This window comes from Carlito syrichta, unplaced genomic scaffold (genome assembly GCF_000164805.1).
Source record: "Carlito syrichta isolate Samal-C Ts95f unplaced genomic scaffold, Tarsius_syrichta-2.0.1 Scaffold302276, whole genome shotgun sequence".
Lineage (NCBI taxonomy): Eukaryota > Metazoa > Chordata > Mammalia > Primates > Tarsiidae > Carlito > Carlito syrichta.
Window position 1 is genome coordinate 909,067 of NW_007246372.1, and position 18,974 is coordinate 928,040.

At 55.1% G+C, this 18,974-nt stretch overlaps 2 protein-coding genes across 4 annotated transcripts; one reads left to right on the plus strand and one right to left on the minus strand.

The window, feature by feature from the left end:
* The first annotated feature begins 423 nt into the window (after nt 1-423).
* Nucleotides 424-9,858, plus strand: INPP5J (inositol polyphosphate-5-phosphatase J). 3 transcript variants are annotated; one of them, XM_021711418.1, is made up of 14 exons: nt 424-624; nt 2,250-2,311; nt 3,238-3,412; nt 3,776-3,889; nt 4,012-4,120; nt 4,332-4,448; nt 4,773-4,948; nt 5,322-5,433; nt 5,598-5,707; nt 5,852-6,035; nt 8,275-8,412; nt 8,563-8,640; nt 8,760-8,864; nt 9,076-9,858. In XM_021711418.1, the coding sequence occupies exons 1-14, from the start codon at nt 593-595 to the stop codon at nt 9,580-9,582; spliced, it is 2,019 nt and encodes a 672-aa protein (XP_021567093.1). In that variant the 5' UTR covers nt 424-592; the 3' UTR covers nt 9,583-9,858. The 3 variants fall into 3 exon arrangements, with proteins under 3 accessions (XP_021567093.1, XP_008054379.1, XP_021567094.1); XM_008056188.1 differs by having other exon boundaries at nt 430-624; nt 2,250-3,412; XM_021711419.1 differs by lacking the exon at nt 3,238-3,412 and having other exon boundaries at nt 430-624.
* A 776-nt stretch (nt 9,859-10,634) lies between these two features.
* PLA2G3 (phospholipase A2 group III) lies at nt 10,635-15,479 on the minus strand. Its single transcript, XM_008056189.1, has 7 exons — nt 14,719-15,479; nt 13,552-13,684; nt 13,157-13,291; nt 12,583-12,884; nt 11,841-11,970; nt 11,619-11,735; nt 10,635-10,989 (listed from the first exon to the last, which is right to left on the minus strand). The coding sequence occupies exons 1-7, from the start codon at nt 15,230-15,232 to the stop codon at nt 10,776-10,778; spliced, it is 1,545 nt and encodes a 514-aa protein (XP_008054380.1). The 5' UTR covers nt 15,233-15,479; the 3' UTR covers nt 10,635-10,775.
* Nucleotides 15,480-18,974: the final 3,495 nt, after the last annotated feature.

Here is an 18,974-nt window from a genome sequence, read left to right on the forward strand (position 1 = left end):
TAAGGTGGGGGGCAGGCCTGAAAGGCCTGAAAATGGGGCAAGGGTGGGGGCCAAGGCAAGCCCTAAGCTGGCATGAAGTCAGGAAGGTCACAGGATCAGGGCAGAAACTCAGTTGTCTCTGAGGCCCTGGAGAGGGTTCCAACCTCTGAACCACCTGTCCTACCTTACCTGCAGGTGTGTCACTACCCCTCCCTGGAGCAAAGGCTGGTGAGGCCCACTGACAAGAAGCTGGGAGTAGACAGACAGCTTCCTCCATGCTGCCAGTTGGGACCTGGACCAGGCCAAGGGCACACTCTCCTCACCTCACCCCACTCAATGGCCACTCCAACCTCAGCAGACAGTTTGAAGAATTTCCAGAGGGTAACTACCTTGCCCTGGCCACCTCCAACTGGGAAGTGGGCGCCTGTGCCTTTAAATTCTCAGCAGGTTGAAATGGTTGATGACATCACTGGTTCCCGGGAGCGGAGGAGCTGGAGCCAGAACCCGAGGGAGCCCAGGCTGCTGGGGGCTGCAGACATGGAGGGCCACCAGAGCAGCAGTGGCAGCAGGATGCTGGGGACTCTGGCTGGCCTGAGCCCCCTGCCCACACCCCATGGGCTTTCCCAAACTGGGGTACCCTCCAAGGTAAGACCCCTAAAACCCAGCTGATCCCCCATTCCTGATCCCAGGTCCCAAACCCCCACACACACTGCAGGTGCCCTAGTGCCCCTGACTGAGGGGCTGGTACACTCTTCTGCCTATCAAGCAGGAGCTGGGTGAAGAGGACACCCTGGGGGCTTAGGGGCAGTGACGGGATACCCAAAGAACAATGAAGTTAGACATATCCAAGAGCCCAGGAGAGCCCTGGACTGGGTGTCAGGGTACCCAGCAGTACTCCAGCTTTGCTGTGTGACCTTGGGCAAGTTGCTTTTCCTCTCTGAGCAAATGCAAAATGAGGGGGCTTGTCTCTGAAGACTAAAACTGTGACATCTGGGATGTCTAAGTTGTTAGTGCTGGAGGCGGTGTGGTGGTTGGGGGGAAGGGGCATACAATGGGACACTTGGAACCAAGGAGGATGTCCAAAGCGCAGCCTCAAAGAGCTGATTTTGGCAAGGGAGGTGGAGGCAGAGTTTAAGGTTCTCTGAACCGAGAAGGACATGGGACAGAGACAAAATAGCATCTCTGGAGGCAGAGATGGGACACCCTGGAGCAAACGTAGACCTTCTTCTGTCCTCCCTGGCAAAGGACGCTTTATCCTGTCTTCTGGAGACAGGGGACATCAGAAAGAGAGAATGGATGAGGAAGGAAGAGAATTGCATGGCCCTGTACCCCAGCCCCTGATGGATGTAGAGGGGAATCCTGCTTGCCTGTCCTCACAGGTGGGGGAGAGGGTAGAGGAGGTGAGAAGGCACAACCTGGGCACAGAGAGATGTCACACCAGGATCACTTAGAACCCTGGACTTTCTCTGAGCGTCAGAACCACATTTGGCGAGGATGGACGACTCCATAGGGCTTGATGGAATTCTAACAAATGTTGGGCTCATAAATGCAGAGGATGTGAGACCAAGACTCCTCAGATTACAATATAGCCAGAGACCCTTCACCCAGTCCCTTTGTTTTACAGACAGGGAAACTGAGGCCCTGAGCAGAGAGGTGCTTGTCTAAGGTCACGCAGAGCTGGGTTTAGAATGTGCATGGCCCCACATCTTGCCCCTGCTTGGAGCTCTGGGAATGGATGAGAGGACAGAGAGGGCCAAGGAGTTAGGGATATTTGGTGGTGGGGTTTGGGGGAGACCTGAGGGCTTCTGTGTACCATGGAGAAAGGGGAGGTATTTAAAGGCTGCACCCAGTGTGCCACAGTGGTCAGACATGGGATGTCAAGTCAGTTGCCCAGGGGGACTAGCTGCAGGGACTGCAGTGGGAGGGTTACCCAGGGAAGCTGTCCAGGGTGGACAGGGAGTGGGTGCTAGCCAGGAAGACAAGTAGAGTCCTCTTGTCCAGGCTTGCACTCTGTATCATTGGAGTCAAGGTCTCAGTTTCCCCACCTGTGAAAGAGGTTTCAACCTTGAAGGAAGGGATAGGGCTTTGTGTCCTATCTTCTCCAAGAGAGTTGACCTGCAGAAAAATGGGTTGAGGTAAGATAGTAGGAAGAACTTCCTTAGAAAAATGTCCCTTTCTTAGCTAGATGGGGTCTGCTGGGATTTGTACAGTAGTTGGGGCCAAATCCCTTCATTAGGGTCACCCTGAGTCTTTGACTTGTTTTCTACAAGGTGGACTCAAGTTTTCAGCTCCCAGCGAAGGAGAATGCAGCCCCAATACCCTTGGAACCAAGGTTGGCTCTGGCACCTGTAGGGCCACGAGCAGCTATATCACCTTCCTCAGAGGGGCCGAGGCTGGCTCTAGCATCTCCCCGACCCAGTCTGGCTCCACTGTGTACCCCTGGAGGGCAGAAAACAGCTCCTGCCCACTGCAGCTCCAGTCTGGCTCCAACATCTGTGGGCCAGCTGGTGATGTCTGCCTCGGCTGGACCAAAGTCTCCCCCAGCAACCTTAGGCTCAGTCCTGGCTCCAATATCCCTGGGACAGCTGGTGATGCCTGTCTCAGCTGGGCCAAGGTCTCCCCCAGGCACCCTGGGGCCCAGTCTGGCCCCAACTTCCAGGGACCAGAAGCAGATGCCACCTGCCTCTGTGGGACCCAAGCCAGCACTGGCAACCTTGGGCCTGAGCCTGACCCTTGCTTCTGAGGAACAGCCCCCACAGCTCCCCTCTAGTCCATCCCCAGTGCCCAGTCCAGTTCTGTCGCCCTCTCAGGAGCAGGCCATGGTTCCAGCATCCATGGCATCAGTCCCGGCCTCTGTGATATGGACACCAACTAGACCAAGGGATGCCCTAGCCCCTAGACCTCTCCCCTCGTCTGAGGGGCGCCTCCAGGCTCCAACTCAGGCATCTGGTCCCACAGGCTCCCCATCCTCAATCCAAGCCTCAGACCCTCGGTTGTTCCCCTCCTTCCGAGCCCGGCCTGAGACCCTCCGCAACAGCCCTGAGGACGCTGTTCTGCCACAGCCACCCCAGACCCTACCCTTGGATGTGGGCCAGGGCCCTCCAGAGTCTGGCACCCACTCCCCTGGACTTCTGTCCCCCACCTTCCGGCCGGGGACCCTCTCAGGCCAGACTGTGCCCCCACCTCTGCCCAAGCCACCCCGGTCTCCCAGCCGCTCCCCCAGCCGCTCCCCCAACCGCTCTCCCTGTGTCCCCTCAGCCCCTGAGATGGCCCTCCCCAGGCTTGGCACCCAGGGTGCAGGGCCTGGCAGGTGCCTAAGCCCCAACCTTCAGGCCCAAGAAGTCCCAGCCCCTGCCACCACCTCCCCTTCTACATCCACCTCGGCGTCCTCTTGGTCAGCTCAACCTACCTGCAAGAGCGACCCCGGCTTCCGGTGAGAGGTCCTTCTCCCAAGAAAGGCTGGTGGGGTTTGGGCTCTGAGTTTAGCTATTCTTCCAGGGTGGATGGCCTATTCTGCCTCAGTTGCCTGGTGGAGAAGCATCCTTGGGGGAGCGGGGTGCTGGGCCACCTGAGACCCTCAGAAGACAACATCCCCTCCTAAGGGACTTGCCTCCCTCCCAGTTTATCTCCCCAGGAAGAGCCTGGTAGGAGAGATCCTGGGGCTACTGTGGGTCCTTCTAAGGGCTTATACCCACATTGCCTCAGTTTATTTCCCCCAGAGAGAGCCCTATGAAAGAGAAATTGAGCTTGAGAGAGTGGTGCCCAGCATTAAACCTTCACTTGCCCCTGCCCACAGGATCACTGTGGTCACATGGAATGTGGGCACCGCCATGCCCCCGGACGATGTCACATCCCTCCTCCACCTGGGTGGTGGTGATGACAGTGATGCTGCAGACATGATCGCCATAGGGTGAGGGGGCAGGGTGTGTGGACCCCTCCTGAGGCCCTGGGGCCTCCTGGACCCTCTACCCATGGCAGGGGCTTCCAGGGCGCCTCTCCAATCCGACGGCCGCCCCACCCCCATCTCCCCAGGTTGCAGGAGGTGAACTCTATGCTCAACAAGCGCCTCAAGGACGCGTTCTTCACCGACCAGTGGAGCGAGCTCTTCATGGATGCGCTGGGGCCCTTCAACTTTGTGCTGGTAACGCCCCCCTCACCCTCTGCACGGGCAGAGACCTTGCTAGATTCCTGGCCCCAGCTCTACCCGGACTCACTGTGGACCCGCTGGGTCTCTGTTGCCGGTCCGTGAATAAGAGGATGAAGAAGCAGACCTTAAGGACAGGGGAAGGGCAGGGGAGAAGGCAGGGGCGCTGCGTTCTGTCCCGCAGCTCCAGCGTCGCCTCCTGCCGCAGGTGAGTTCTGTGAGGATGCAGGGTGTCATCCTGCTACTGTTCGCCAAGTACTACCACCTGCCCTTCCTGCGGGATGTGCAGACCGATTGCACGCGCACTGGCCTGGGTGGCTACTGGGTGAGCGTGGGAACGGGCCCGGGAGGGAGTGGGGTCCGAAGGTGGCCCTAGATTAGCTCTCCAGCCCCCAGGCACAGGCATGCCCCTCCTCTTACCCTGCGGCCAGCCCCTTCCCAAGCACCGCCTAACACCACACCCTATTTATCTAGACCTTGCCGCCTTTCTCGCCTTTCTCTCCTCGAAGCGTCTCTGTGTGGTGCCCCTTTCCCTAGCACCCACCCCTCTTCAAGCCTAAGTCGCGCTCATGCCCTCTATACGCCCCGCCCAGTGCCTCACCTCCTTGCCTAGGCCCCTCCCATGACCCGCCCAGCCCTGCCTCCGTAGGGTAACAAGGGTGGAGTGAGCGTGCGCCTGGCGGCCTTCGGGCACATGCTGTGCTTCCTGAACTGCCACTTGCCTGCACATATGGACAAGGCGGAGCAGCGCAAGGACAACTTCCAGACTATCCTCAGCCTCCAGCAATTCCAAGGGCCCGGCGCACACGGCATCCTGGATCACGAGTATGAGCGGGGGCGGGGCCAAATGGAGCGTAGGCGGGCTCACGTGGTGGGGGTCTGCTTATCAGCCTGGGTGGGGCTGGTGGAGAGAGGCGGGGCCTATGGGGTGAGTGGCCGCCCAAACTGCTTGTAGGGACAAGAATGAAGGTAACAGCTTGATGGGGGGTGGGAGGGCGAGCCCTGCAGGATGGAACTTTGCAGAGGGGCAGTGCCTTGCTGAGGATCGGAACCTAATTCCATGTAGACCAGCTCCCTCATCCCCCTTCTGTTCTTTGGCTGGAGGTTCTGGCGCCACCCACCCAACCACCCACTACATCTCTAGAGGCGCCAGTGTTGTTGGGTTGAGCCCTTTCACCCCTTGGACTCACCCAAACAGCCTCGTGTTCTGGTTCGGGGACCTGAACTTCCGCATTGAAAGCTACGACCTACACTTTGTCAAGTTTGCCATCGACAGCGACCAGCTCCATCAACTCTGGGAGAAGGATCAGGTGAGGAATCCCAGTCCCCACCCTAAACTCTCAAGTACACAGAATGTCACCCGGGACACATCTGTACCTTAGGCTGTGGTCCTTGTCCTCACCTGCCCTGCCCCATCCTTGGGCTTGGCAAAGCCCAGGATTTTGTCCAATTCTGCCTTCTTGGACCTCTACAGCTCAACATGGCCAAGCGCACCTGGCCCATTCTGAAGGGCTTTCAGGAAGGTCCCCTCAACTTCGCTCCCACCTTCAAGTTTGATGTGGGTACCAACAAATATGATACCAGGTGAGCTCAGCAATAGGAAGGGGTGGGGACATGGGCTAAGGTCTTCTGGAAAAGGTAGACTGTGGGAAGAAGGGGAGGAGGCAAGGTTGGGGACTGTGCCTTGATCTCCAGTCCATGAAACTTGGGGTACCCTGCCCACTGCAGTGCCAAGAAGCGGAAGCCGGCCTGGACAGACCGTATCCTGTGGAAGGTCAAGGCTCCAGCTGGAGGCCCCAGCCCCTCTGGACGAGAGAGCCACCGGCTCCAGGTGACCCAGCACAGCTACCGCAGCCACATGGAATATACAGTCAGTGACCACAAGCCTGTGGCTGCCCAATTCATCCTGCAGGTGAATTCTGGCATCTTCCTCCCTGCATGATATCCCCGGGCCCATCTCAGCATCACACTGCCCACCAATAACCCCTGTCCCTGCCCTCAGCAGCATTCATTTATCTTAACAGGGTTGGGGTAGGATTGTGATCTTCATTTTCAGATGAAGCTGTGGCTCAGAGACACAGACAGCATCCTTTGCCTGGGTTCCCACAGCTAGTAAGGGGAAAAGTTAGAATTTGTAAACAAACCAATCTGAGTTCAGAGCCCATGCCTTTTCTACTAATCTCTGACTCCCTTCTTCCAAGATTTAAAGCAACTTATGTTCAAATTTGCATATATAATAAGACCAGCAAAATCAAACCCCATGTAACATTCATTCATATTCATTCACTCATTATTTACTGAGTACTTACTGTCTTACCATATGCCAAGCATTATGAGAGTGAGTAGTGATGGGGAGGGAGAGTAGAGATATAAAAATACAAAGTTAAACTCTAAATAGTTACTATAATTTAGTCTTGTATTAAAGATTGAGGTCCCTGGTTGCCAAAGTGAAAAGGGGAAATCCAGAAAAAGAAAAGAGAGAGGGGGGATAAAGCGGGGGGGAGGAAAGAGAAAGAAAAAAAAAGAAAGAGAGGAAGGGAAATCCTAGAACCAGACCTGGTAAACCATGTAGTACAACTCCATTTTTTTCTGTGGGGCATCCAAGGCTCCTCAGGGAGTAGGCATGTGCCCCAAGTCACACAGTGTCAGTGGCGGCAGAGTGAGGTAGATCCCATCTCTCCAGCCCTGAAACCCAATTCTGAGCTCTCTGAGTCTCCTGCTCTGAGATGAGGTAACCCCGTAGGCCAAAGAATGTTTTTCCTGCTAACTTTGTCATGTGGGCAGTCAGCGGGACATTGGCCAGTTGTCTTCAGCTAGGAATGGAAATCTGCCCATACTTGGCCTCCCGTGTGTGACCTCTGGCAAAGGGCTCGGGTGTGAGGTTTAATCCTCAATGAGGAACCTCACCTTGAAAACCACACTTTTTGTTACCCCACTATGTCCTTCCCTCCTTGTCCAGGACACTGTCTCTCAAAAACATTACCTGTTGAGTACCTACTACACGCTAGGCCTTATGTAGGGCACTTTACATATGTTATCCCTTTTAATGCGTCAATAGGCCCTGAGATGTTCAAATTCTCCTCCCTGTTTTACTGGTGAGGGAAACTGGAGTCTCAGAGAACTTAAGTCTCTTACCCAAAGCAATGCTGTCAGAATAGGGCTCAGCAGGAACTACTCTTGCTAGACACGCCTATTAGGAACACAGGAACAGGGAAAGAATGTACTAGTTTCTTCTGGAACAACCTGGCTCAGAAGCTGAGGGAGGGAAACCTGAAACCAGATAAACAGGGAAACAGACAAAGGTCTGAGGCTGGCACCACCTGAGCCCTTCCCTGAGGGACAGAGGTGGAGCCAGTACTCTGGCTACCTGCCACCTCAGCAGCTCCACCCATTCAAGTGACCCCCTGCTCCATCTGGGTTGACCTTGGGGCAAGGATACTCATGGTTATAATTTGTCTTCATGGACTGATAACAAAGCAGTAGTTAGTGGCCCCTTAGTGCTTAGACTTAGGTGGGGAAACTGAGTCCTATCATAGCCAGAACCTTGCCTGAGGTCACACAGCTAGTTAGTAACAGAACCTGGAAATGAACTGAGGTCTCCAGCCTCCCACCTAGGACTCTTCTTGCCTGGTAAGGGGTGTTTAGCTTATTCAGGGTGCCTCAAAAATATCCAGTGCACCATAGGACTTTATCACTGTTTCATGCCAGCATATAACAAATCATTTACTGAACACTTACTGATATTCTGGGAAGTTTATGGGCTGCTTTACAAATAGTATCTTCATTGACTCTGCGGAACAATCCCTCCAAGTTTACAGACAAGAGCCCTGGCATTTAGAGAGGCCGAGGAACTCACCCAGGGTTGAATAACCTGTGAGTGGCAGAACCAGGACTAAATCCAGTGTCTGCTAGCTCCAAGTTGTGTTCTCACTTTTCCTAAGGAGGCTGTAGGCAGGAGCCCGGGGCTGGGAGGCAGGCAGATTGGTGTTTTTCCTAGGCCTGTTCTGCCTCAGTTTCCCAGTCTGTGAAGTGGCCTCAAAGGCCCGTTGTCTCAGCCTATTTGTGCTGACTCAGGCCCAAGAGCCTTAGATGTGTAGGATACTAGAGGGTCTCCCCTGATGTTGCCCCCTGCCCCTGCCTTGCCTGGGCAGTTTGCCTTCAGGGACGACATGCCACTGGTGCGGCTGGAGGTGGCAGATGAGTGGGTACGGCCAGAACAGGCTGTGGTGAGGTACCGCATGGAAACAGTGTTCGCCCGCAGTTCCTGGGACTGGATCGGCTTGTACCGGGTAAGAGGCAGGGTGGTCAGTGACTCAGGGAAGAAAAAGGCCTGGAGGACACCATGGCAGAGTCACTTCCTTGCCCAGGTTTTAATGCCTGACTGGAAGATGCTGGGATTAGGCATTAGGGGTCCACAGCACTGATTCCTCTTGCCCCAGGTGGGATTCCGCCACTGCAAGGACTACGTGGCTTATGTCTGGGCCAAACATGAAGATGTGGATGGGAATACCTACCAGGTACTTAAAAGAGAGTCAGGGGAAGTCCCTGTTGCCCTTGGGACCTCAGGACTTGGCTTAGGGGGCCCACAGGTGGCCTTCCTGACTCCAGCTTGGGCCTATACCCCTGGGCCCACCAGGTGACATTCAGTGAGGAATCACTGCCCAAGGGCCATGGAGACTTCATCCTGGGCTATTACAGCCACAACCACAGCATCCTCATCGGTGTCACTGAACCCTTCCAGGTAAGTAGGCCAGACTGCAGGGTCAGGGAAGAGGTTGCCAAAAGACCCTGTTCAAATGCCACAGCCCCTGCATTCTGCTCCTTGACCTTAGACTAATAGCCTGAACTCCCTAGGTCTTCTGGTCTGCCAGTGGGAAGGGGTGGAGTGGTCCCAAGAGGCCTCAGTGGCTAAGTTGGGGAGCAGGGTGCCCCAGTGACCACATTGTCCCCAGATTTCGCTGCCTACCTCGGAGTCATCCAGCAGCAGCACAGACAGCTCAGGCACCAGCTCGGAGGGTGAGGATGACAGCACTCTGGAGCTGCTCGCGCCCAAGTCCCGCAGCCCCAGTCCTGGCAAGTCCAGGCGACACCGGAGCCGCAGCCCAGGACTAGCCCGATTCCCTAGTCTTGCCCTACGGCCCTCGTCCCATGAACGCCGTGGTGCCAGCCGTAGCCCCTCACCCCAGAGCCGCCGCCTGCCTCGGGTGGCTCCTGACAGAGGCAATAGTGGCAGCAGCCGAGGTAGCAGTGAGGAGGGGCCCTCTGGGCTGCCTGAGCCCTGGGCCTTCCCACCAGCTGTGCCTCGGAGCCTGGGCCTGCTGCCTGCCTTGCGCCTGGAGACTGTAGACCCTGGGGGTGGCAGCTCCTGGGGACCAAATCGGGAGGCCCTGGCCCCTAACAGCCTGTCTCTCGGCCCCCAGGGCCAGCAAGGGTTGGAGGAAGGGGGCCTAGAGCCCTGAGGGCCAGGTGTGCAGATGGGCCCAGGTGGCCCTCACTCTGCCTCAGTGTTCCCCAAGCCCACCTACCTTTCTCCTGCTGCTGCTCCGGCTGTATCTGCACCTGTCACTGTCCTGGCCAGGGGAGGCCACCTGGGGTCCCCTAAAACTCAGTCTTGGCACCTCAACTGTGACACTCAGCAAAGCCCCGCCCAGGGCCCCATCTGGCATGGTGGGGGAGCTCTGGCAGATGTCTCAATCCTGGAGGTCATCCATTAGGAATTAAATTCTCCAGCCTCACTCTGGCTCCCTCCTAACTTGTTAACTTGTTAGCAGTCTGGGGAGGTGGGATAGTCAAAGGCAAGAACTAAAAGAGGTTGAGGGACTGATAGAGCTGATATTTACCAGGCACCAGCTGGATATGTTATACATGCCGTCTCCTTTAATCTGCACCACAACCCTGCAGGTTCGGTGCTATTCTTAGACCCATTTCACAGGTGAGCAAACAAACCTCCAAGATCAGATACCAAAACAGTTCAGCTGTGTGTTGGAGGAAGGGAATGTTTACCAGGTGCTAAGCACAGTATGTGTATTGGTTCACCCAATCCTCAACAACCCTATGAGGTAGCTTGTGTTTATAAACACCTTTTTTCAGAGGGGAAAACAAAGGCTCAGGGTGGGAAAGGGAGGTCCCTTGCCCAAGGGCACGGAGGAGATTTGAACTTACATTTAGAACTGGGCCAGAAAGGAGGTACAGCAGCTGTTCAAAGAAGGATTCCCCCCACCCCAGAGAGAGGGACGTTGGAAAGCCCTCCCCAATGCCACACCCCCAAACCTGCATCTTAGATTCAGGCACAGATATATCTGTGATGTCTCTGATTACCCCCAGGCTGCCCCAGGCAGGTTCTTGAAACATGTATTAATTTTGCAACATGGACATACATGTACCTCCTCCTGGTACCTCCTGGGACTACTGCAATAAGTTACCCTTTCCCTATTTCCATCTGTATGTGAAGTTTCCTGGCAAGGTCGTAGCCCAGGGCATCAGAGTGAGCATTCTCCCCATAGATGGGGTCCTCACCATCTAGCCACCTAAATGTCCACAAGAACCTCTGCCATGTTTTAGTCTAACCCATTAAGAGGAGGCTGAGAATCCCAGGTCCTGGCAAAGCCACGGGCAAGGTCCAGACTGGTGCACTGGAAAGCTGGAACTGAAGTCACTGGCTCCAGAATTTCTGCTGCCCATCGGGTCTCTGGGCTGCCTGAGTTAGCTGCAGACACTGGTCATAGAATGACATGGGGGCCCTTGGATGCTCCAGAAGCCATGCCGGCCCCTTATCTGTGCCTTTATCCTGGAGCTGGGGTCGCCTCTGCTGAAGTCTCCGCAAGTGCCGAGCTGACACCTCGATGGCCCTTGGGTCTCTGGAACAGCTGTGAGGAAAGACGAGTGGGGCAGATGGTCAGGGCTGGCAAGGATCCCACCCTACTCTGCAGACAAGACTGAGGCCCAGAGAGGAACAGGGCTAGGACCAGAGTAACCAGAAAAGAGCAGAACATATCTGGGCTGGTACTCAGAGGCCTGGGTTCTGTCACTAGCTGGCAGTAGAAATCTGAACCAGTCTGGGCCTCAGTTTCCTCACCTGTGAAATGGGAACGTTAACAAGGGGCTGGCTTTGAGAATCAGAATCCGAATGAGACTGTAGATAAGGAGTAAGAATTAAGCAAGCTTTGTACTGTGTGCCAGGTAGGGTATGACCTATGTGTGTCACGCCATGTCCTCGGCTCCTACAACCATTTTACAGATAAAGAAATGGAAGTTTATAAAAGAGAATCAGCTTGTCAGGGTCACAGAGGAACCACATGACAGAGTCAAAATGCAACCCACGTAGGCCAACTGCAGAGCTGCGCCTGGGGCAGCAGGGGGCAGAGGGATGATGACACTGGAGCTTCAAGACCCCCAACCCCTCCCACTACCTTCTGGCCCAGGTACCCAAGGTGGGTATAGGCAACCTACCCCCTGGGCAAAGTCTGCCATTCCTCCTGAGTCTGACATCACTTACTTTTTGCCTTCAGCACAGTCCGGTAGAGAGGTAAACTTGAAGCAGGTCCTGCCCAGCTTCTCCCAAAGCATGTTGGCGCCCGCAGGTAGGCTGTGGAGCCTCAGGAAGCGAGCCAGACTGAGGGCAGAGGCAGACTCACGCTAGGGGTTCCTCCCAGCCAAGTACCCCTTCCCAGTGCCCGGCAGCAGGCAGCCCAGCCCCAAGGATCCAAGGAGGTCTCACCGGCGTGTGCAGTTGCAGTGGAAGAGGGGCTCATGGGCGCTGTTGAGCAGATGGAACCTGGTTTCCTGGGGCCCAATCTGGTGCTCACACTGGCCCAGGTGGCGGAAGCTGCGGCAGGCCCGGCGGGCACCTGGGGGTGGGGGTGGATGTGAGAGACCAGTCCACCAGGGAGGACCCACCAATGCCTGCCACAATCCAGGAGGAACACTGGGCCATGTGCTCAGTCACACATTCTCCATTTCTTGCCCTTTATGATCTCAGGGTGCCACTCCGTGGGAGTAGCCTCCACATGCACAGAGCTGTGCCACTGTGGGGGGAGTTCAGAGCACTGAGAGTAATCAAGAAAGGCTTCTTGGAGGCAGAGGAGGTTGGGAGAAAAGGAGAGAAGAGAGTACTCCAGGCAGAAGGAACAACATGTGCAAAAGGTAGGAGAGAACAGACCGCTTTGGAGGAACCTAGTGAAGTCTGTGAAACTAGAGTTTGGACTGGTAGGGTATGCGAGGCCAAAGGCTTGAGGGCCATGGGTGTTGGGACATCATTGGCTAAGGTAAAGAGGAGTCATAGGAGGGTATCAGTGGGGAGTGATGTGGTCAGATGCATAGATTATGAAAACCCCTTCCTGCAGTGTAACTTGATGGGCAAGGTTGGAAAGGAGGCACGACGAGCCCCTTCCAAACATACACACACAGAGGGAGGGACACTCCCTCACAGCAGGAGCCCCAAGGTTAGGTTCTGAGCTCACCTTGAGGTTTTAAGCCACCCTGTGAGTCCTGGAGGTCTGGATGGGGGACCTCCAGCTGGGCTGTGGGGGCCACATCAGGGCTGTGGGAGACCAGAGGAGCCTGGAGGGCTGTGATGTTGGCTTTGCTGGAGTGCTTGGACCCTTTCCGCTGTGAAGGCCACTTCTGAGGGTGCTGCTTCCATTGAGACTTAGTAGGGCTCTGGGGGCTGGGAGCTAGGGAGGTGGCCAGGGAGCTCCAAGAGGCATTGTAGAGGGTCCTGGGCTGGAGGCGAGCGAGGGGCACAGAGCCATATGTCCTACACCTGGAGGATGGCAGTTGGTGACAATTGGTAACTCTGAATCTCCCCTCCTAGAAGCCCCCAGGGTTGTCTCCATGGAGACCCATGCTCTGCCTATCACACTGGATTGTGGGGACATCTAAGGAGGGTCTGCATCCTAGGCCCTGCCCTGAGGAAAGGACAAGCAGGATGAGCCATCATTCTCAGGAGGTCAAACAAACAGAATTCTCTCCTCAGGCTTGGGGCCTGGGCTCCCTCTCTAGCTGGGAGGGGATTCGAGAGGGGTAGCCACATACCCGCCCCACCAGTACCACGCCACGCACGCCTCCTGCTCCTCCAGCACAAAGCAGGGGATCTGCAGCACGTTGAAGAAGGCCACACCCATGATGTCTGAGATGGAGTCGCGCTGGTTCTTCAAGCATTGCTGGAACCTGCTCCAGAGCAAGCACTCAGGTCCCTGGAGCACAGAGGGCCACTGGCTCCTCCCCCAGCCCACCCTGCCACAACCAGCCAGGTGCTTTGGGGTCCAAAGGTCCCTTCTCCTTTCGGGCCTCAGCTTTCCCACCTGCACTGTAGGGTCCAAGCAGGCTGATTTTTAGGATTCTCTGGAATCCCAATGTCTACACCTGGCAACTGAGTAACTAACTCCACCCTGTCCCTAAGTCCCTGGCCCTCCCTGCCCGCCACCAACCTGGCATCACAGTCACAGTGGGAAATGGTGTGGAATCGGTAGTTTCGGATGCCATAGTTGTACTGTAAGGGTGAGATGTTCTGTGGACAGCGGTCGTGTTCCCGGCAGCAGAAATCAGGACCTTGGAAGACCCCTGTGGGGAAGGGACGGGGCACCAGTTCAGCAGGGTCCTGGGCAACCACGTACTAGCTGTGCCCACCTGGTATCAAGAGGACAGAGACCCTGGTTCTCATCCCAGCCCTGACACAAATGTCCTTAAGCCAGTCGCTGTCCCTCTGTGGGACTCTCACAGTTTCGAAGCTTGAAAAGAGCACAGCACCCAGGCTGCAGCCCCTGTTGGACAACTCGAAGTGCCAGGCAGCCCACCCATGAGCAATGGTGAGCTCTTCCTCAGGGACATTGGAGTCTGCCTCCAGAGTTCCCAAGCCCACACCCTAAATAAAACCACAAAGTTATGAATGTGTGTGCAATGGAATGGCAAACAGGCAGGGTGCAACCTTTCTCACTGGCACAATGAGGCATCACCAGTATGCCAACCTGCTCTGACTCAGGTACCAAGTCCTCCCCCAGCCCTCCACACTTACGCACAGACAGTAGTACAGAGAGTGCAAAAAAGTCATCCACGTTTATATCATCCCCTAAGCAACAGTGCTGTTTACCAAGCATTTCCCACACGTCCAGCCCTCCTCACCCCCAAGCTCACAGCAGCCCTACAAGGGAGGTATCACCTTCCTTACAGGTGAGGACGCTGAGGTTCAGAGAGGGAAAGTGACTTGCTCAGCTTGGATGTACTGACTTAGGATTTGAACCCAGGCCTTTGGTCTTGGAGACTTTGGTCTCTGCCGAGCACCCTGTGCCCATAAAACCTCCTCTTGGGTAGTGGCTTTTTGGCTTAACTAACCACCTTGGATCCACCTCGGCCTGTCCCGTCCCTCAGTGGTACTTAATGCGGACTCCTAGGTTTGAGTAAGACCTTCCCCAGCCATGACCTCATTTAAGCATCCCATAATAGGACTCGTGGTTCCCCCCATCTTACAGACAGATAAGGAAATTGAGGTTCAGAGTGGTTGTTACTCCCTCAAGGACACACAGCATAGGAGAGTAAGGGCCAGAGTTGAAGCCTCTGCTTCCCCAATCAGACGTCCAACTCATACCCCCATGACTCACCTAACTCTGAAGAATTCCCAGCGGAGTTCCCAACTCCACACCACAGTGTGCCAGGCATCGTCCAGCCTCTCTTCACTCGGGGATGCCCTCTGCCAGGTGCTCCATTCTGCCCTGCTGCTCGCTTCTCCCTGGCCCCAGCTGGACCCTCCTCAAGCCCTCGGCAGGCCTCCCACTGACTTTGAAGGGTGGCCAGTGCTTTCTGCAGCTCAGGTCCAGGGGTGTGGATGAAGGCATCCTGGGTGGTCTCATGACTACAGAGGGCACTAAAATCTGCAGTGAGCTCCGGCTCATCCTGCTGGCTACATGCCTGCAGCCTCCTGTGCGCATCCCAGCGGGCGTGGAACAGAGCCAGTCCCTGGGCATCCTTGCCCAGAAAGCTCAGGGAGCCCAGGGGGCTGCCAGGGATAGGTCTGACCAAGTGGCAGGAGGTGCTGTCCCAGAGAAGGGTAGGGGAGCTCCCCAGAGCCACTCCCAGGAAGCCTAGCACTCCCAACAGCACTGCCAGACCCCTCATTCTGACCTGGTCCAATCCAGTCAAACAAAGCCCTTGGGATGCCTGCCTCTGACGGTCCCACGAGGCGGCAGCTGAGCGGTGGAACGGAAGCGGAGTCCAGCAGGCCCAGTGCAGCGGGGCCAATGAATGGAGCTGCCGGAGGAGGAGGAAGGAGGCTTGAGTATGGGGTGATCTTGGGCTTGTAACCGAATCCACCGGCCGGGCAGGCCGCTGATTGGCTGAGGAGTGCACTCGCCGGGGCCCACGCCCCCATAAACCCTGCCCTCTTCAGCGCCGTCCAGTCACCTGCTGCCAGCCCCGCCTGGATGGGGACTGTGGGAGCCAAAGCCTTAGGCTATGGGGGTGGGAGCCAGGCAGGGGTTTTGCCTCTCTTTGGGAGAAGGAGAGGGTTCAGGGGCTTGGAGGAGGCCCCAGAACCCATCCTCCTCACCCTTACCCCAGTGGTGGCTGCCACACCCACCTCCATCAAGCTGGCATGGGGCCATGGGTCTTTCCAGGCTTGGTGAAGGAGGTGAGAGCAGGCTACCACCTCGGGAGCTCCCAAGGCTTCTGAGAAAGGGCGTGCCCAATGCAGGCCACCTAGAGTGCTCCCTTCTAGTCCTGGCTCTTAGAAAGGCTCTTGGCATACTCAAGAGGGGACTGGGCCTCGGGGCTCTCCACTTCCTGGGATTCCAAGCACAGGTCTGGCCCAGTAGCAGCCTTCCTGGTCTAATGAGTGGGGGAGACACTGTGGGAGCAGGTCTTAAGAGCAGCTTGGGGCAGAGCTAATGCCCTGTATTCAAAGGAAATATGGTTCTCAGAGTAGCAAAGTGGCTTGGAAGGAGCTGGGTCTGTGGCCCCCTGGGAGACACAGCTGGCATCATTTATGTGTCCCCCAAGAGACAGCAGTCTCTCCACCAGGGAGGGGCTATAACCAGCACTTGTCCTGTGTCCCAGTGCCCTGTCTCCAACCATTTGGTGAGACTGGGGCCTTATACCCATAGTGCAGATGAAGAAACTGAGGCTCGGTGAGGGTGGGCAAACCTCAAGTGACAGGCCTTATCCGGGGAGGGGTGAGAGGCTGGGAGTGTAGTTCTTGGGGGCTTGACTGGAAGCCAGTGATGGCCGAGACAGCGACTTGTCTGCATCCATCTGCCCATCAGCCTGCTGCTTCCTCAACACCCCCCACACCAGCCTCCAGTTGAGTATCTTTCAGGAGGATGAGCCCCAGGAGGCAGAGCCAAGGAGGAAGAGCTCACTGTGCGTCGCAGGGGGAAGGAGCCTGCAGGGTGGGCAGGCCCATCTCTGTGGCTTCAGAACCAACCTGGGCCTGTGGACCAAAGTGTCATAGCTGGGGACAATGAAGGGACAGGAAAGGGGGGGGTGGAGTTCAGGAGCCAAACCCCTTCTCTCCAGAAGGGTTTGGAGTAGAGTGGGTGGTGGCAGGGAGTGGAATGGTGGGAAGGCAGGGACACCTGGGGTTCCCAAGGGCAAGGACACAAGTGAACAAAGGTGAGTCCCACTGGGAAGAATTATGATGTTTGAAACACCATCATTCTGCTACTTTCTTGTGTCATAGGAACTGCCACCCACCTCTGCCCCTTTCTCCATCTTACAGATCCCTTTTCTGCCTGTTACGGGGAAGCCTGGAGGTATCATAGCAGGAACCTTTCAAGGTCAGACAGACACAGCGTGGGTCTCAGCATTGTGTGACTCCAGGCTTAGAAGTCTTCACTTCTCTGAGCCTTAGTTTCTTTATCTGCACCATGGGCGTAATCATAGTAGTCACTTCATAGGATATTGGGTAAGACTCTCATCACAGTGCCTGGCATCTAAAACACTGTCACTAAAGCCTCAGGTTACCCCTGGGCAGGAAGCAGTTTACTCATGAGAAAGCAAGCTCCAAAGTTTTTGGGCCACGGCCTCTGATGTCTGACAGTTCAGCCTAGGTGGGGACTGTGGGAATAATTACTAGGTCACTGCCTGGCTGTGTAACTTCAAATTTGTCTTCAACCCATTCTGGGCCTCAGTTTCCTCTTCTGTATTTTGAGAGTTGACCTTTGAGGTCTCTTCCTGTCTGAGACCCAAAGGGCGACAGGCCCGGGCTTGCTCAGGCCTTGAGGAAGGGTGTCACTGGGTTTTCCATTCAGACTCCACCCGGGAGCCACGTCAGGCAGCTGTGGGACAGGCTCTGTACCCCACTTCCCACTGGGGTGTCCCTCAGAAGCCTCGGAGCCGAGGGCAGAATGGAAGGGACCCAAACCAGCAGGACAGGACAGGCTGCATAGAAGGGGGCCTGAGGCTTTCCTCTGGGTCCTCACCTGACTAGGTGGGGCAGAGTGCATGGTGAGTGCCAATAAGAAGAGGTACATAGTGAGTGCCAATGAGGAGCAAGGGTAGGGGTCCATGGGAAAAGGCATTCCCTTCTTCCTATCTGATTGTCTCTCCCTGTCTCTCACCGTCAGGCCCCATCACTCTTTCTCCTTTTGGTTTCTTACCCATCCTTCTCTGTTCTTGATCTCTTTCTCTGGCTCTGATTCTCAGGATTTCTTTCTGTCTCCTCCACCCTCCCTTCTCTCTATGTTTCTGTTCTCCTCTTTAAATCTCTATCTCACTCTCTCTCCATTTTTCTCTCTCTCTTTCTCTCTCTCTTCTGTCTTTCATAAGTTTTTCACTGCTCCTCCATTTCTTTTTAATTTTCGTTTCTTTTTTTTTTTTTTAAGTCAGAAATTACTCTGTCACCTAGGCTGGAGTGCAGTGGCACAATCACAACTCACTGCAGCCTCAAACTCTTGAGCTCAAGTGATTCTCCTGCCTCAGCCTTCTGAGTAGCTGGGACTACCTGGCTAATTTTTAAAACTTTTTTGTAGAGACAAGATCTACTATATTGCCTAAGTTGGTCTCGAATTCCTGGGCTCAAGTCATCCTCCTGCCTCAGCCTCCCAAAGTGCTAGGATTACAAGTGTGAGCCACTGCTCCTGGTCCCTCCCTCTGTTTCATTCTCTCTCTCCCCCTGCCTCTCTTCCTTCCTATTTATCTCACTTTTCTGCCCTTCCATCTTTGTGGGTATCTCTCTGTGCTTCTCTCTCTTTTTCTCTTTTTCTCATTTCTTTTTTAATTTCTCTATTTCCCTCCCTCACTTACTCCTTCTCTCTGTTTTCCTCTGTGTCCTTTGGTTTCTTCCCTTCCCTCCACTCCTCAATTCCTTCTTCTCAGTTGTGAGAAACAAACTACCTGTCCAAAATCAAAGAATGGACACAGAGACATGGAGTGCAGCAGAAGTGAGACTTTCATGATGGTCTTCCCAGATCGGGTGTCTGGTGGGCAGGCACATGGAAGCAGGAAGAACCAGCATTTTTATCCCTAAAACACAGGCCCCTCCCCTGGTTCCTCATTGGAGGAGTACTGCAGAAGTTACAGACTTTCCCATATGATGCCTACATGACACATTTTGATTGGTTTACAGAATCATTTCATTTGCATGTCCTATTTGCTGATTGGTCTACAGAATCATTCTGATTGGATCCCACCAAAAGTTTAAACAAGAAACCCGCCAAAGTAAAAAGCCCACGAAAAGGAAGCACAAAGTAGCAGGATGTGAATCAACCAAAGAGAAGCATTTAGACAGCATTTTGAGAACTCAAGCTAGGCTCTGATTTGAAAAAAAATCACCATTCTTATTTCTCACATCTATCTTTTGTTTTTTCTTCTGTTCTCTATTTCTGTGTGTGTGTGTGTGTGTGTGTGTGTGTGCGCGCGCGCG

Coding starts and splice junctions, on each gene's coding strand:
- INPP5J (XM_008056188.1), top strand. CDS start 433: ATGGTTGATGACATCACTGGTTCCCGGGAGCGGAGGAGCTGGAGCCAG. Junction 3,413..3,775: donor AAGAGCGACCCCGGCTTCCG/GTGAGAGGTCCT, acceptor CCCTGCCCACAG/GATCACTGTGGTCACATGGA. Junction 5,434..5,597: donor AACTCTGGGAGAAGGATCAG/GTGAGGAATCCC, acceptor GGACCTCTACAG/CTCAACATGGCCAAGCGCAC.
- PLA2G3 (XM_008056189.1), bottom strand. CDS start 15,232: ATGAGGGGTCTGGCAGTGCTGTTGGGAGTGCTAGGCTTCCTGGGAGTG. Junction 11,736..11,840: donor CACTGCAACTGCACACGCCG/GTGAGACCTCCT, acceptor CTCTGCCCTCAG/TCTGGCTCGCTTCCTGAGGC. Junction 10,990..11,618: donor GACTGTGCTGAAGGCAAAAA/GTAAGTGATGTC, acceptor CTTTCCTCACAG/CTGTTCCAGAGACCCAAGGG.